Below are 18,062 nucleotides of genomic sequence, written 5' to 3' on the forward strand. Positions count from 1 at the left end.
TGTAAAATTTGATGTACTCAATGCACAGTCTTAAGAACACCTTTGAGTGATACCCATTATACGGGACTGACAGCAGCTATACGCCTCCCCACATGCACAGTTTTAATTGGTTGGGCTTATTATTCAGCAGCCCAAATTATTCTGTTTTCAGGTTTGGATCATGTTTGGAAATTCTAGAATTTAAACTTGTTCAACCCATTTCATATACAGAAGTATTTTATTAATTTTTACTATAAAATGGTGTTACTAGAAGAAACATTTTTTAACTGGGTGTAATTCAGACTGCTTTAAATGTCTGTTCATTAATAATATTTAATCTTATGAGAGACCATAGTTTTATCACATGCAAAGCCCAATTTTGATTTAAAAACGATAGGAATTTAATTCTTAAATATAAAATTTCTTAGAATTTGATTTTACAATGTCAAGTCCAAACTTTGATGTTTCAGATGTTAAGCTACGCTTTCCTACCCATACTTTTAAATTCTCTTAAGTGACACACTAACAATTTTCAGAATAAATTTGCTTTAAGATTTCAGCCTATCCATGGGTACATAGCAAAACAATTCTCTTTGACAGAAAGAGTAGTTACTGTTGAAAGAAAAAAAAAGTCAGTGATTATTCACCAAATAGTTCCCGATGCTTATTTTGTCATGCATTTCACCTTTTTTTGTGTAACGGTAACAGTGTGCTGGATATTGTCCTATAGGTTAATGGCATAATTGGTTTTGGTATTTGCTGTTATGATTGCATAGTTATAAACAGCACATTCAAAAAAATAGCTACAGTGCGTTTATTCAGGAAGATATTATGACAAGGAGAACAAGTTGCATCTGTTGCATTGGCTTCTGGTGTTTATTCCCAGCTCTGGCTAAATTGCCTTGCAGGCCTTTTGTGTGCTTTGCTTGTAAAACAGATGAATGATATGTAGTGGACCTTTGGATTAAAGATTATGGGTGAACGTTGAGAATGAGGGTTGAATTAATGAGAAATATTAACACTAGTCAAAGAAAATGCGGGTGACCCAGACAGCTTCCTGTAAGCCAAGTGCAGAGCTTGTGTGGTGGCTGTAAATGTGAGGATTGCACAGGCAGGTGCTTGAAACTCTGGTAGATAGCAAGAGAAAATTCTTTTGGACCTCAGAAAATTAAAGCACTAAGCCATCTTAGTATTTTGTTTTATTTACCCAGAATAAACTATATCAGAATCATCTTTTGCAAACTGGTTTAGTTGTATAACTCATGACATCCTTTTCCAGTGATACCCAGGTTTCTTTCCTCACTCCAGTAAATGTGTTAAAGAAATTAATATATAGGAGGAAGCATTTGGCACGGAACAGTGAAGGACATCTTTTGTAATAGACTAATAACCCTCAGTATTACTTTCTGTCCTTTGCATTGTCGTTCTTTTCCCCACCAACTCTGTATGAATCCGCAGTGACACTTGAATTCTATGAAACGTCACCTATTATTATTTGTGCCTTTGTTTCAGAAGCCTATCTACTCCTTTATTTTTTCTGAGCACAGCTTTTCCTTACATACCCCTAAACCACTATGCTACAGCCATATAGCCATGACTCACTGGGGACCACCTCAGTACACTCAGAAGTCTGGGCTGTTCTGTCTCCCCTCACATTCCCTTGTTTGATAATTAAGCAAGGAATTCCATCAGCAAAACCCACTCCTGCTATAGGAAGTCAAGTGGTTTTTTTACAGGTATATGGTATTTATGAACCACACTAGGGAGAGACTTGAGCCCCTAGAACTGACTCACGGATGCACTAACTCACGTCACACTCTTCAGAACTAGAACCCCCTGAAGGAGATTGGTCAAGTCCATATGGAAAAGCATTTGACAGAGATCTCTTCTGGGCCCTATATGTTATCTGAGTCATACTTCTTATTTTCTGTCTTCCTCTTCCATTCACAATGTCCCAAATAGCAGGGCCGTTTTGAATGGAAGCCAGCCTGAAGCCTTCCTGAAGTTTCTGATTGTTCCTGAAGTTCTCCAAGAGCCAGACTTTGAAGGTAGCTGACCTCAGCATAGTCAGCTCCCCGATTGTCTGTGTGAAGTAGGCTACCCTGTTAGCTGTGCTCAGATCTTCTCTTGCCATCTTGGCTCATTCCAGATAAGACGGCTTATTCCAGCAGGGAGACTGACAGTGACATAGAAGTGACATGTACTAATAAGTGAACTTCAAAAACTACCATGGGACCAGTACACAGAAATAAGCCACACTGACAGTGCACAGATTGGGATGAATCTATGCTAGGCTCCCCCAGCAGCTCCCACATAGCTACACACAACCTGTTATTTTGTAACCTATTATATTTAAATGTATTTCCTTACGGCTCCCACTTACACACACATCTCTTCCATTGGAATGGAGTAAAGACATTATTTGGAAGTTCTAACTTCCAGCTGCTGCTGCAGACTCATCAGCAAAGAATGCCTCTTTGCAGGCTCCCATCACTACCTCGCTCTGCTTGTTTCTTCTAAGAATCCAACAGGATGTGCCATTCCGTGGGCAAGTGCTCTTAATTCTAATACACAAGATGCTTTCAAGTGTGACTCATGCCTTGTAATGACACTGAAGCTTAAAAGTGACAGATGAAAGCTGAGATAATTGAGGGTGAGACTGTGAAACAAGTGGCTGAATCCTTAGTAGCAGTAGTGTGCTGCAGACTGTCAAAACCCTTGAAAAATCATGCTATCAAATTTATAGGACCTTTTTAGGTTCTTTTCCCTTTTCTTTATACACCACTTTCTGGATTCTGTTAAAGTAGATCCATCAGAGACTGGCCCATGGATGCATAAAAATTTTCTGGGAAGTAAGTGTGTGTTTTTGCAGGATGTGTGTGTCAGGGGTCCAGGAGAGGGTGGCAAGGGAGAGATGGAGTGAAAACAGTTAGGTGCACACACACCTGCATGCAGACCCTGCAGTTTTTCATATTAAAATTGTGTGTGGCACCGTGAGGAGTGTCCCCAGGCACTTTTGACATCTCCAACTGAACATGGGCTTGGATGTTTCTTGGGCCCTAGGTATTTTGCAAGAAAGTGCTGACCGTGGTCAGCAAGTACAAGTTTGTTCGTTAAACACTGCTATTGCTTCTTGAATTTCATGCAATAAGAAAATTGTGGTTAGGAAGGATAGACTTATGTTTATGTGTATGACAATTAAAGAGGAAGTTTTAGAGATCACCTTGCTAAAATGTTTTGCCTAAGTTATTGGCAAATTGTTACTTAAGAGGAAGTGTTACAATGCAGAAACAATTGGTTTGTGGTTTTTTTTCCCCATTGCTGTAGCTGAAGGTTTTTACTGTCCCCTTTATCTGATAGTTCTTTTGTGGAACACGATTTTTCTACTCAGTCCAATCTTTCAGTTTGACCTATCAAATTGTGTTTTGCCATTTATTTTAGTTCTGCTCAGTGGAGGAGATTTATGAGAGAATCAATAGCCTTATGCCCATCGTATGCACCTGATTCCCTCCCAGCCTATGTTCTGCTTTTAAACAGGTAAACATTTAGATGGTATTACATTTAGCAGATGCATTGAGACAGCCAATAACTAAGCACCATCAGGTCTGGCCAGGCCAGACAGCAGACACTGTTGAGGGATGCTAGCACAAGTAGGTCAGGTCAATAAACATGAATTATTTCAAATAATAGTATATGGACAAACACTTGTTCTAAGAGTTAATGCAATCAGTTCTCCTAAAACTGCGAGAAGGGGGTAACCATGCATCATTTTAACCTCTATGAGGGGAAAACAATGCCTGTCATCTCTGCACTCAAGCCTCTGCTCTGTGGACTGATGTAATTTCCTGAGCAGGCCTAAGCGAGAACATGGCCAAGCTCGCTGAAGTGTACTGATTTAACATCTTTCCTCCTAGACCTCACTGCTAGACATCTGCTTGTTTCGTCTGTATTTCAAAGTACCTTTGTCTTTCATGCTAATTTTATCAAATAGTTAAAATGTCATTCCTGAATCTACAGGAAGGAATCTGTCCCATAGTCTATTCTTGCATTCTTGGCACAAATATTCCCATTAACACAAGATTCATTCATACCTGAACAACTCTCCGATTCATTAAGTTTCGTGCTAAAAGATAGTTTGCAGTTTGTCACAGTTTCTGCTCTGTTTGTGGTTTTATAATATGTAACTTCAGTATGGTAAGGATGATCTTCTTTTCCTTCTTTGTGTCTTTTGGAAAATTCAGGAAAGAAAAATGCTGAAACAACCTATTCATAATCTCAAAATGTAGTGTACTCCAGCAGTTTAGAGCCTTTTACAAAACATAACCCCACAGAGAAAGCTAATATATGATACATCATTCAGTTTCCCATTCCTTATACACAAAGAGACTTTTTTTTTCTTTTCTTTTCTTTTCTTTTTTTTTTTTTTTCTACTTACCAGTCATGCTTCCTTGCTCCTCTGTGCCTTGGACTTTGTATTTCTGTGAGCAACTGTAGGCCTATATGATAAGACTTCAAGCTCTGGTTGTGTGGCAGCATTTATAGAGAAAACTTTAGGCCTCTCCTTATGTTCAAACCAATTATAATTCACATTAGGTGGGTGAGGCAGGTTAAGTCATACCAGTGGGCATGTAAACTTCCTAGTGACCATATATTAGCTCATGGGTTTTAACACATTGCACTTGTGCAATTCAGGCTATTTATCCAGAGGGTTGGCTGAGATGCTTAGAAAAGTAGAGCATTTAATTGCATACCTAGAATCCAGAATTTTACATAAAATGATGCATCACTCAGGAAGGGATATTTTTTGAGTCAGTATGAATTCATGTCTTTTCCCAGTGTGATCCACAGATGAGTATTCATGCAATGAAGGTATCTACTCATAATAAAATTCATAGGGTTGCCTCCCTATGAATGTACTCATATGTCTGGAAAAAACTGCAAAACTTTTCATTTACTTCATCAATCCTTTATGGGGGATCACCACAGTAATGCCTTTGTCAGCCCCTCCTTAGAGTATCTGTGAATTATACTAATGGTATTAATGCTGTAAATGTAATGTAAGCTACTATTAACTTGACAAACTACTGAAAGCTGAATAGCTCAGAGGAGTGGATCTCAAGTGGTAACTCTCCCTGCACAAAGAGAAACTTCATCCTCATAAAATAAAACACTCATTTTGTAGCAGGTACAAATTATGACTGTAATTTGTGCTTCTATGATGGTTACTCATCTAGTTTCTAACTATAAAAACACAACAATAATTGTTAAAACACTTTATCTGCATATACAAGACATTTTATAGGTACAAAGAAAATTAATTTGTTAGCATAGCCTCAGAATATTTTTTTTCAGGCTAATTCTTCATTTTTTCTATCAGCCCTCTAGCAATTTGATCATGGATCCTCACTCATGGATCCCCCCATCCCCTCAAGAACTTCCATTTCCTTACACTTCCACATCTTGAACAAGATATTTTGTCTCATTTTATTATTACTTCACCTCACTTATCTACAATGAGAAGAAGAAACTGAAGCAATCTCAGGAATGTTAGGGCTTACCTTGAATAACTTGAAGGGCAGAAATTTCATAAGATCAGAAATAGGCAAGCACAATATCTATGTATTAAATGGGGCAAGAGGCATGAGAAAGAGCTCAGAAATTATAGTTGACATCAACTAGTATGATGCCAATTCCTGGAAAATACTGTAATAGGTAAGCATGTTAGCATCTAGATGATGATTAACAGATAGATGGAGTTGCCAAAAAGTCAGTCAAGACCATCTGGGGTTTTTTTCCTTGACAGATCAATACACCAGAGGAGAAGTAAGAAGTGACAGCTATCATACATACTAACTGATTTGCAACAAGATCCCACACAGTATTTTCATCAGCATACTTTGGAAACACCGATTACACAACATTTCTATTAATTAACTGCATAACTCGTAAAACTAGATGCTACATTGTTTCAATGTTCACTGTCAAACTGAAAGGGCATAGTGACTGAAGTGTCACTAAAGGCTGCTTTGAGTTTTGATGTTTGTTAAATATGCTCTTTCTGTTGTTAGCAAGACTTCAGCTGAAGTGCTATGTTAGCCCTGGGCTAACATCAGTTAGATAATATCAAGAATATGGGGAGTTCAAAAAAATTAGAACGATCAAAGTAAACCAGAGGCAACTTGCAGAGATGTAATTTTTGAAAAAGGCGAAAAGTGGTTACAGAAAGAGGAGGCCAGTTGAGGAGTCGTGGTCTTAAAAACTTTAGTCTTTAATGAAAGATACTGAAAGGAAGTATAACATAAAAATGTTGGCAGTAAGGAAAAGTACTCAGCTAGACCCTCTAGGTAGCTTGTAAAGATGTAAATAGTATTTTCCATGGAGATTAAGAATGCACTGGATGCACATTTGTCAAGGATAATATATATGTGTATGTAGTTGAGCTGTCCTTGGAAAATTTATTTTGATGTCAAAGCTGTGACAGTGAAACTTTTTCCCCTTGTTGCGTACTCTTGGTACTTGAGCTGAACTGCATGATGTAGAGAAGGCCTTAGTAGGGAAGATAAGTATTTTGTGCCCACTGTCAATTCAGTCTTATTTGCCTTGCTATTGTTTTATTGCTGTGACTGACTTAACCCACAGCAAATAAACTTCGCATTGTGTCCTGTGGAGAAGGGTTACCAAGTTCCTGACTACTAAGACACACAAGCCTGCAGACTTCTTGCATGTCATGTTCATCTTAAGAATTGGTCTTTTCCAAGAAGTAACCGAATGTTTCACGTAGAAACAGAGAATGTTAGCACCATATCTGTCCAGTATTGCATCAGTTGAGATTCCTGTTTCTGCCAGTATAAGCCAGTTCACAAGAATCAACAGGAAGTCCCATAGCAATCTTTCTTGATTATCTTGTGAAGGGAAAACTGTCTGACCTTCAGTCACTTGGACACTTGTTCCCTGAAAGAAGAAATTTACATGAGTGACCCAAAAATAACCACATCTTTTTATTGTGCAGAGACAAGCTGCCTCCTTTTTAGAATCCATTAAAATTTATTGGGTTTTTTGTACCTTAGAACAATGAGTTTCACACAGTAATTATGAGTTGTGTAAAGTTCTGAACATTTCCTTTCTTCATTTAAGATCCACTAGTTCTTACATTGTCAGGGTTAAAATGTACCTACGGCTTTGCTTCACTTTATTGTTCAGTGCTCTGTATTCCTATGTAATACCATGTTTTATGATATGATGTTATAGTCCTCCAAATTAGATCATTTCAAACTTTTCAGTCTCTTTTCATGCTGTTTTCTTAGTTTGAATGTCATACATTGCTGAAAATAGTTTAATTTTTTCTGTATACTTCTTTGATATAAAGGAAAAAGAATTGAACATGATGCAGCAGGGAGAATACACTATCAATAAAATGATGACAATGATTTTTAGTATTTCCTGCTCTATTTTTTATTAGAGCAAAGTTTGTTTGCTTGTTAGTTAAGTATTTGCTCATCTCAGCCCAAGAGTATTTGACTGTATTTGTTCATCCTATACAAAGGAATAGTGTCATAATAAGATAAAATAACAAGACCCCGGACAAGACGTTTAGCTGTGTAGATGGGTAAAATCAGGCATATTGGAAATCTTGTGAAGAGAGGCTGCACAAAAATCTGATGGGTAGAATTCATAATAAGAAAGGATAGGATTGGAGTGTATGAAGGGAACTTACAAGGGGCTTGTAAATAGCATGATCAGAGAAGTGATAACTGCAAGTAAAATGCTGCAATAGGTGGAAAGGCAAGCAGAATCAATTGTTTGAGATGGAAGACAATATTGTTATTAGAGAGAAGCCAAACAAGTGTGAAAGACTAAGGAGCAAAATTAAGGAGATCAGGAATTGGGATTGAGCACAGCAGGAAGTGGAGAGGAAGATGAAAAAATCATACATTTGAGACAAAGAGAAACGGAGAAATAAAAGAGGGAAAGTTAGGCAGGAGTGCAGCTAAGGAGAAAAGGAAAACCACATATTCAGGTATTTTTTTCATGGAAGAAATATTCCCCAGAAGAGGCAAAAAGATCACAGAAATGAAGGAAACTAGGGGTGAGTCAAAGATGGGGAAAACTGAACCAGAAATTGCTTAATGAATACCAAACCAGGTTTGGTATTCATTAAAGTGCAAGAAGAGTAGAACTGAGGAAGAGCAAGGAAATATCATCAGGAGAAAGTATTGGAGGAATCCCTAGTCTGGGGATGGTTGGTAGGGATATGAGTATAAAGAGAGAGAAAGGATCTGGGACAAAGGAAATGGAAGCTTTAGGAGAATCAAAGACCAAATCAAACAAGAAAAACGAGGAGACAGTGAGTTAAAAAGTACAACATCAGCATATATATAAATACTGTATTTCCATTCCTGTATTAAAATCCAACATGCTTTCCAAAATAGAATTAGCAAGCAAGACCTAGTGTTGTGCCCATAGCTTTTCCAGTTGCATCTGCTGGCCTAATAAGCGACTGTTTTACCCTGCAAATCTTGTTTGCTGTGTAACCTTGGAGTGTTACAGCTACAGCAACAGTTCCACTAGAATAGCATTGGTATTTTGGCAATGCTGAATTTGCTCTAAGAATTTAAAGCAGTACTTCACCTGGAAATAAATGCTTGCATCTCTGTCCACAAATTTTTTGACTCATAACTAGAAATTTTCTCCTTCTAGCAGGAAATCATGTAGTGCCATGCACTGTGGCTGTGCGTAACTAGGATGTTTTAGGTGACATTCCACAGTTTGCCAGCTCCTTTTGGCAGTGGACTGGTGAGAGCTAGATTTCAGCTTCAGCTCTAACAGTTGGCGAAGCAGGAAACTGCCAAGGACAGAGGCTGCTGAGGAGTCAGCAAGATAGGCCTTCTTATTTTGTGTCAGTGCTGGAGAGTCCCAACAGCTGTTGCTGCTGCCAAGCAGGATGCACCCTACTCTCAGAGGTGGCAACTACTGCAGCAGCAGGGGATGCCTCTCCCAGAAGCAGTGCTTACCATCCTCACCTCCTGTCACATCAGCAGTCCCTTTTCTCTTGGGCACTCCCCACAGCTCTGCTGTGCGTCTCTGTCCCTTTCCTTACTCTGTTTTCTGGCCGTAGAGGCAGTCAGACTGGTGCTTAGAGGTTCAGAAGTACTGTAACTAGTTAGGAGTTCATTGTTTATTCCATAGAGGATAACTGTGTCTGGTACTGTCTCTGAAAGAGAATTCTTTGGAATCTACGAGTGCCAAGGAGCAGGTCATGCCTGCAGTATACTGGGCTACAAATACTGTATCATGGTTTTGAGGTGTTTTTTTCCCAGTCACCGGCACAGCATTAACCTAAACTAACTAAACCTGTTCTGCAGAATCTAGCACACAAGTGCTGCCTCTATGGCTCATCTTTACTCACAGCCACACCGCTTTTCTCGGTCTCAAATCAGACCAAAGACATTTCTGCCACTAGTGTGGCATCTTCCTTAGCTTTGAGGCCATCCTGTGCTTGTTTTGAGCTCCTCCAGCAACAGAGTATCCAGTCAGTTTGCATGACTATGGCTAAAATAGAGTATAATATATTCAGTTCCCAAATTAGACTGAATCTGTGAGTCTGACAGAAGTGAAGGCAGCAAACAAGATTTGAGGAGAGATCGATGAGGAAGAAACACAACAATCAAAGGGATTTTCTGAGGATTATTTCCAAGGTAATAGGTCAGTCTGCATTTGCATTTTAGAGTGTTAAGTGAGTCTCATTGCAGATTTAAAGAAGCATTAAAACATTAAAGAAGCTGCCTTGTTTGTTTCTTTTTGTGCATGAGGCACATGAAACTTCTCTAGCTGTGCAAGAAGGCAAGTGCTTTCCATTGTAAGAGAATGGTGGCTGCTGTCATTTATAACCATCAGACAGGTTTCAACAACAGAAACTTACTATTTTGTACAGAATGTACTTTTGAAAGTCTGAAGCCACTTTTAACTACAAGAGGGGAAGGGACATGGGTAAATAACATATTCTTATTTGCAGATATTATGGCTTTGATACTATCCATTTTGTGTCCCTGGAAGCACAGTAATTTCATAGCAAGAACATCTGTAACACTATCACCTTATCTTGAACTCTTTCTTACGCTGTAAGTAATCTGATATCCTAAGTCCCGTCCCAGTACATTACTATCAGCTCTTTTATGATAAAAATATTGGAATAATATTTCTCTTTAAAAATTTTTTGAGCAAATAACCTCATAACGAATAATACTGCAGTAATTTATCTTCTGTGTTTAGCAAAATAGCCATTGGCATGACTCGGTGGCTACACAGGGAAAGAACAGGTCACTAATACCAAATATCCCATAATTTTTAAACTACTGCTGCTGGTAGTAACAGTAACATTGGCTGTTGCAAATGATTCTGCCTTTTTTTGTTTCTATTCTATTTTAGAACTCAGTAGCATTCTGAGAAGCCACATGATCTGCAGGGCTTTTTAACCTGAAATTTATATTGCATCTGAAATCTGGTTTCTAAGCCTCACATATTCAGGGAAACAGAAATATTCATTTTCTTGGCCCTCCCTCTGTTCACGCTGTATATATTAGCACCGTTGTGCATGTGTCACTGTACAAAAATGTTTAGGACATTTCCTGTAATTTCGTACTCAGGGCTAGTTTTGAGAAACCAACTTGTTTTAACAGCTATTTTTCCTTTGTGAAACATGAAATAAGAAGTTATTGGTGTAACAACAGAAATTGTAAATGTTCCAAGTCTCTTCCTTTGAGCAAAAGGGGGAGAAAAGTATTGCTTCAAAAAGACAAGCTATTTCATGCTTGCTGTGTCCTTGCTTCCCTAAATAGCTCGTTGTCTTCTTTGACGTTCTTCTGTAAGCACACACTATTAGGTTTTATTGAATTTTTTAAATAATCAACTGGCAGCAGCTACTGACATAAAATGAATATAGCAAACCTAAATGTGAGACTGTATAGAAGAAGTGATTTTATTTTAAACAAAACTGATTTCAGTCACTCATGCTCATTCTCCTATAGATTTCATTCAGTCAGCCTTTCATACTCGTTTTCCATACCCACATTTTAACAACCACCAAGGTGTGTATGTCTGGCTAGTTCAACCAAGATTATTTGTGGTGAAACAGAGAACAAAGGATGACAGATTTGGAGTCATCATCATGTTTCCTGGATTCTTTTCTCTGGGTGACCATGTGCTCATTTTGGAAATGCTTTTTATACCCTTCAGAGACCCAGGGACACAGGTCCATGAGTCATTAAGCAATGTTGTTGAATGACTGCCTGGCCTTTTGCCTCCTGTTCTGTGAGTAGTCTATCTTCAGTTTCAGGTTGTCCTTTGTTTTCCCAGTCTGTGTGTTTCAAGACTCTGACTGTGATCTCAGTGACCTGCTGGTGCTGTCAAGTCATGCTGTTCTTTGTCACTTCTTTTCTTGTAATTTCTTCTAGTGCTTTCATACATATGTTTCTGCATGTAATTTATTCATTTCAGCCTTAATGTTTCTATTACAAATATCTGCATTATGGAAGTATCAGGTCACACAAATGAGCTAGACAAGGGAAGTACACTGTCTAAACAGGCAACAAGCTATAGAGAGGATCCTGTGCTAAGTACTGTACCTTCACGCTGAAATTACATTTGGAGGGATGCTTGCACTGGTCATTCTTGCAGAGTAGCATTCATTACCAATGAAAGTCCATAAATGTAAACTAGCTCACTCGTTAAGGCATGAAGGGTACTTGCTTTTTTTGGTGACTTTTTAATCACCAGACTCAATGCTATGAACACTTATTGGAAGTGAGATGAACCCTCTGGAATGGCTGCAAACTTATTGGTGCTCTTTCATATACTCTTGCTCCGTTGAGTGTTACCCAGTAATAACAACAGTGCTATACAGACTTCCGTAAGAGGAGTACCTGAATTTAGGTACTGGTAGTTTTGTTTGAGTGTCTACACTGTTCTTCCACCTATGGATCTGATTTTTGTTGAATAATGGCCTATGGTTCCTGGAAGCTCGTTAAATGTTATTGATGTTGTAGGTAGTTAAAGACTGAGAGAACCAGGGGTTAAGCATGTTTATATGAGGATTTGAGAGAATATCGAATAGTAGAATAATACTGAACCAGAATAAAGACAATGTTTTATGGAAGATGTTGCAGGTGAGTATAAGATGATGCTCCTGCCTGTCTAACAATCAAAGGTTAAATGCTGTATTTAATATTTCCAAAATTTTTAACCCTGTAGTGCATGATGGCGAGTGATGTATTAGGATCTTTCCTTTGAGGGAAGCAAAACGAAACAGAAAAAAACGTAAACCATGCTAAAGAAACAAGAACATGCATAAATTTTACAGCATCTCAGTTAAAATGAAATGTAAAGTTTATTTCTTCATTATAGACATATAGCCAATGACAGCAAATGTTAAAAGATAACAGAAAGATCATCTGTGAATGAGTTTAGCAGGCCCCTGATATCACCAGAAGCTCCTACAGAATGAGGTGTTCCATCCTGGTAAACTAAGATAACTGTTGATAACAGTTGTTCATTATTTTTGTCTATCACTTGCACCCTGTTGCTACTGTTGCTTAGCTTTGCCTTAGATAATTCTGTTTGTAATCTCACATGCATTAGATTCAAACAGAAGGATGCCATGCTTAGTTTTTAGATTGTCATGGCTGAAGCCGAAGACACCAGACAAATATGAACAAACTAAAGTAATAAAATCAAATATCAAAAATAAAATAATAAAATCTAATTGAAAGCTAGCTCCATCTCCAAACAAGAAAAAACAAGTTTATTCTGGTGATTAGCAGAATAGCTCACCCACATGTACTGCAAAGTCTCTCAAACTGAGTATGATACATACACATATATTTGTGTGTGATGAAGCACTATCTTTTTAAGATACAAGGCACGAAGTTATTATCCTAGGTAGATGGTTGTCAAGTGACAGACTATGGAAGAGGAAGTGGGACAACTATCCAAATTATAAAGTTGAGAGATCAATTTCAGTAAGGTTCAATTAGGGCTACCCCAGGAATTGTAACTGGGGAAATGGGAAGACAGGTAGATAGAAGAAAGGTTAAAGCTTTATGTGGAGTAAAAGCTGCTTCTTCTCAACTCCAAATGAAAGCAGCTTTAGGAGAATTTAATTTTTCACAGCAGTGCAAGGTAACTTTGCTGGTATCAGCAGACCATGATGAAAATTACTGAAAAGGATTGGAATGGAGCTGGAACAAGGAATATGGCTGCTTTCACTGAATTTAAATAAGCAGTTGTAAAAACTCACGCCTTAAAATTCCTGAGACAAGGAAAGCCTTTTACAACAAGGATTTTCACATTCACTGATACTACAGGAGTGGCGCTGTTAGAAAGCAGAAGTGAGTGAAATCGAGTAGAGTAGTATTGGAATTCTGTTACTTTGAGGCTGGATCAGAACTTCACCCACTCAGAGATACTCTGAGGGAGAGAACAGCAGCCTTAACTATAGCAGTCTTTCACTCTCGGTAGCCTGGTTGCAATGCATTCTGCTTAGACTCTCCTGAAGTACCTAATTTCATGGAAATGAGTAGGCAGCAGAGTACCACCCACCCAACTGGCATAGCAGGCAGTAATATTGACACATAGAGATTACTGTAGAGATTCTTGTACTATACTGTATATGAAGTGGATCATCTCGCTTGTGTGTTAATCGAATGACAGGCAGAGCACAGTTGCGTCCAAAATGTGGACACAAAATTACAGAAAAATCAACCTCTAAAGTCTAACCTAACTGGCCCTCTTTCTCTCCTATGGGAAGCCCCGGTATCATCCTATTCTGCCTCTAAAAGGGGGTGAATGGGAGGTGTATTTGTGGCTTGTGTATTCCCATTTACCTTGCTTGTGCATATCAGATTGGTCTATATGCTTAAATACCAACTTTATTTTGTCATGGTTTTCTGCAGAACATTGATGGATTTGCTACACCTCCTTCAAGAAGAGCTGGCTGATGAACTTACAATGCCCTAACAGAGGGTCTGAGTTGAGACATGAGGAAGAATACCGCTCAGGAACAGTTGCTAGCCTTCCTTGACTAACCAGCGCTGGTGAGTACAGCTGCTCTTGTCTGACTTCAACAGGTTTATTGCAGTTGCAGGAATTTTTAGCCTGGCTTTAACACCCTACAGTAATAATAAATATGTGTTTGTAAATTGCATTATCCCTAGAACATTAGGGAATGTCTGCACGCTGCCACAAAGAACTACAGGCTAATGACCTTTACAAGCTATTGCAAGGCAAGAGCAGCCAGGAAAATGCAAACACCTGCACCAAGGCCCTCGGAGCTTTGAGCTGTAACTCAAAACTTCTACCAGCCCCCAAACTCACCTAGCCCTGCCCCAGAGCCTCCAGCTGCTCCCACAGGCTCTCCAAACCCTGCCCCAAAGCTCACATCAACCCTGAAACACGCCACAGCCTGGCTCGGTGTCCCTAGAGCTCCCAGCAGGCACCCAACAATCCCAAAGCCCTGTCCCAAAGCTCCCACCGGCCCTTGATCCCCCTGCCTCAGGGCTGGCACCTGCAGGTGGCAGGGGGGACCCCCAAAGGCCAGGGCCACCCTGTAGGGCCAGCTGGGCAGCCGGGGCGCCGCACAGCTCTCCTCAGCAGGCCCACATGCCGCCTCCTGCCCTGCCTCGCGCCATCCCTCAGTGGCTGTTGGGGAGCGGTTCCACACGGGCCAGCAGAAAGCTCATGCCATGGGATGCAGAAAGCTTCTGCAACCCGACTGGTAGCGCTGGGCTGCTCCCAGCCCGCAGCTGTGGCCCAGCGGGCAGCTGGGTCTGCATGCACATGCATGCACCCACCACCTGCCCTGCATGTCCCACACGTGCCACAGCACCGGCCCTCCCTGTAGCCCCTCCCGGCCCCAACCCCTCAGCGCAGGGAGCAGCCTCGCACAAGCATGGCCTGGCAGGGGATGCTCCATTGCCCTCCCTCAAGGCCAAGGCAGTGTGGCGGCCAGCAGGCACAGCTCATCCTGCCTTGCGCAGGGTATTTATTGCATGTCTGCACAGTGATTGCCAGTGATAGGGACTGTCTGCAAAAACAGGCCTGGAATTATATACAACTAAACTACATACAACTAAATTATAATCGCTAATAACAGCTAGCATGAGTTAGTTATTTAGCATGCATAAAACAAAGTTCTTACTTAAGAGGTGTCCCTAGGGGGGGAGAAGACAGGTTCAGCCCATCAACAGATCCCAGAAGTTCCGATGGAGTCCTCCCTAATTTCTCCCTTCATCTGTCCACTTTTTATACTTCATAGTACATTGCATATTCATTCATCATACACAGGATTAGTTACAAGTTTCTCACTTCTAATACAAATTAGTACGTATCCTCAGATAGCACTGCTGAAGTTCTCTGCTAACTACGCACGCTCCTCAGGCGGGTTTTTGCCCTCCTTTGGGGGGGCTGTTTGAGTTGAAGGTTGTGATCTCCCACTAAGATAATTGCCCACTAAGAATAAGGCAATTATCTTTGTCTTATTTTCAACTAATTTTCTGTTGATGTCAGTGGGTTGCAACACCTTATCCTGTTTCCTCTCGTAGCCAGAACTTTCCTCACTTGAAGGTTTCTTTCTGCATAACTTAGATAACGGCATTGTTTTCACTACCTGTTCTTTGTTTCTCATCCTCCCCAAAGCTGACTACCTCAGTGAGAAGTCCCTTCGTAACAACTATAGAGAGTAAGTCAGCTTGACCTAGCTTTGTGAACACTGAATCAGAGTTGGGTAACCAGGGAGTTTAGACAATTTCCCCCCGCTTTGGACTTACTTCAGTCCAGGACTAGTCCATTTCCATCACATTTAGGTGGAGCTTGAGTGACTTTAGTCATGCATATTGTTGTTACTAACTGGTGTTGTGTGCCCAGTGAGGTGTAGTAGTACCTTGGAAGCAGGCAGCTTTGAGGTGGAGGTGTGCGTTAGTATTACAATGAGATTATTTCAGCTGAGGAAAGTAATTTCACCGTAATGGTTGGCTCAGCCACAGACATCTCCGGGATTCTTCGTGTGACAACTGGTATGCAGCTTATCAGCTGTGTGGTGCCATCTGGTTCCCTTTCCTGCAGGGAGCACGACAGCCTGGCCGTGGTGTCTCCACTCCGCACCATCCTCCGTCACCACTATCCGTGTGCGCTGAGCTGCCAGGGGGTGTTGCTTAGGGAACATCTGTGGTGATACAGATTCTGTGCATGCCAACCATCCTGAAGGCCATAGCTGTGTTTTACCCTAAAAAGCTTTCCATAATACTACGCTTCTGTTAAGGTGCAATTTTCTCTAGTTCCCCCCCTCAAGGTGATTTTCCCCACACACCTGCAGGCAGCAGGACTAATGTCATCTCCTTTTGCCCACTTGGGCTTGGACTAAAATCCCTTCCCTGACTATTCTTTAGCTTTTACAGCCTTTGAGCCTTCCCTTGGGCCTGGCTGATAGTCCTTTGCCATTTCACCCTGTTCACAGCCAGTGTGAGTCTAGGTACAGACTATCTCAAAGAATTTCAGTTACACGATAAACCTGGTTTTTTGTAAATTAATTGTAACATTTTAATTGCTTTCAAAGAGAATTATGGGAAATCCTGTCCGCATGGTGACCTAGCATAAGCAATGATGGAAAGGTGCATCAGATGTGACCTTCATGTCAGCTCGGTGTGCCTCAGACAGACTGCATTTGACACTCTGTGGCATGCTGCACAGCTCCAGAAATTAATGCTAGGGAAAAAATGGGCAAAAATAATAGTAAATGTAGAAACATGAGTTAGGAAAAAATGCTACAAATTAGGTGTCTGATTGAGGCAGTTGATCTTGCTTGTGGATCTTTGGTGTGTGAATTTGATGCTGAATGGCTCATTTTTCATTTGACTTGACTTGAGTTATTTTAAAAGAGATAGAAGAGAATTTTAAATTTGGAGTCCTTTATGCTAAGGATGGGCAGCTTACAGATGATTAAATGTTCGGTGATGGTGAGTTTTTCACCTTTTTCTTGGCTGAAGGTTGCATAAAATATTACACTTCACTGTGAGTACAAACATTCACAGTCATGACCCTCTTAGAATTCATCTTAGGTGCCTTGAAGATTTGTATATAAATCAAATTGTTATACTGAATAAACTGTTTTGTTTTTTCTAGTGGGCGTTCCCACAATTAAGTGGTGTGGAGCTGAAGGGGACTACAATTTAATGGTGATGGAGCTGTTTGGACCGAGTCTTGAAGATCTCTTCGGTTTTTGTTCAAGGAAATTTAGTCTCAAGACAGTCCTATTACTCGCTGACCAAATGGTAGGAAACTGCTTTGTTGATCTTGACGGTGCAGTATGTTGGAATATTAAAATTTCTTGAGAGATCAGAACCAAATACGTTGTTTCTGTAATTTAGAGGTGAACAGGCCTGTATCATTAAAGAAAAGACTCAAAATTGGTTTTGTTTCTCTTAAATACAAAATGCCCAATCTAAAGTGACTACAAAGTCTTAATTGATTTTAAAAAACCAGACTTGCACTGTTTGCAAACCATCTGTTGCACTGCTCAAAGACAAAAGAAATTCGCCCAAGAAAGTTTTTGGAAACAAATGTAAAATAGACACGGGGAAAGACCTGGAGAGGTTTATGTATTGTCTATCAAATTATGTTCTCTTTAATGCCCTTACATTTTACAATAAAAAGTTTCATTACCTCTTTTATCATTAAGACAATGTTGCTAGTGTTATTATAAGGAAAAAAGTGTATGCCTAGTCTCTCTCGAGTGATTTTTTTTTTTCTTTTTATCTAGATTAGTTGAATTGAATATATTCATACCAAGAACTTCATCCACCGAGATGTGAAGCCAGACTTCTTAATGGGCCATGGGAAGAAAGGCAATCTTGTCTACGTAATAAACTCTGGATTAGCAAAGAAGTATCGAGACGCTCGAACTCACCAACATATTCCATATCATGAAAATAAAAACTTAACAGGAACTGCCTGTTATGCATCCATCAACACGCATCTTGGAATCGGTGAGCTGGAGAAAGCAATAAATAGAAACTTTGAAAGTGTCAATGCACATA

General features: G+C 39.9%; 1 protein-coding gene and 1 long non-coding RNA gene across 3 annotated transcripts in view; one reads left to right on the top strand and one right to left on the bottom strand.

The window, feature by feature from the left end:
- The window catches only part of LOC308070349 (protein-glutamine gamma-glutamyltransferase E-like), a 28,127-nt gene extending 14,198 nt beyond the window's left edge, over window positions 1-13,929 (bottom strand). The window contains exon 1 of the mRNA XM_080404107.1: window positions 4,415-13,929. Within this exon, the coding sequence (XP_080260233.1) occupies window positions 4,415-4,421 (7 nt within the window). The 5' untranslated portion in view covers window positions 4,422-13,929. The remainder of the gene's footprint in view (window positions 1-4,414) is intronic.
- Window positions 1-17,774, top strand: part of LOC308070354 — an 87,011-nt gene extending 69,237 nt beyond the window's left edge. For both annotated transcript variants that reach the window (XR_013930708.1, XR_013930709.1), the window contains 2 exons: window positions 13,926-14,066; window positions 17,149-17,774. This is a non-coding gene — a long non-coding RNA (uncharacterized lncRNA). The remainder of the gene's footprint in view (window positions 1-13,925; window positions 14,067-17,148) is intronic.
- Window positions 17,775-18,062: the final 288 nt, after the last annotated feature.

This window comes from Falco punctatus (assembly GCF_963210335.1).
Source record: "Falco punctatus genome assembly, chromosome: 10".
NCBI lineage: Eukaryota > Metazoa > Chordata > Aves > Falconiformes > Falconidae > Falco > Falco punctatus.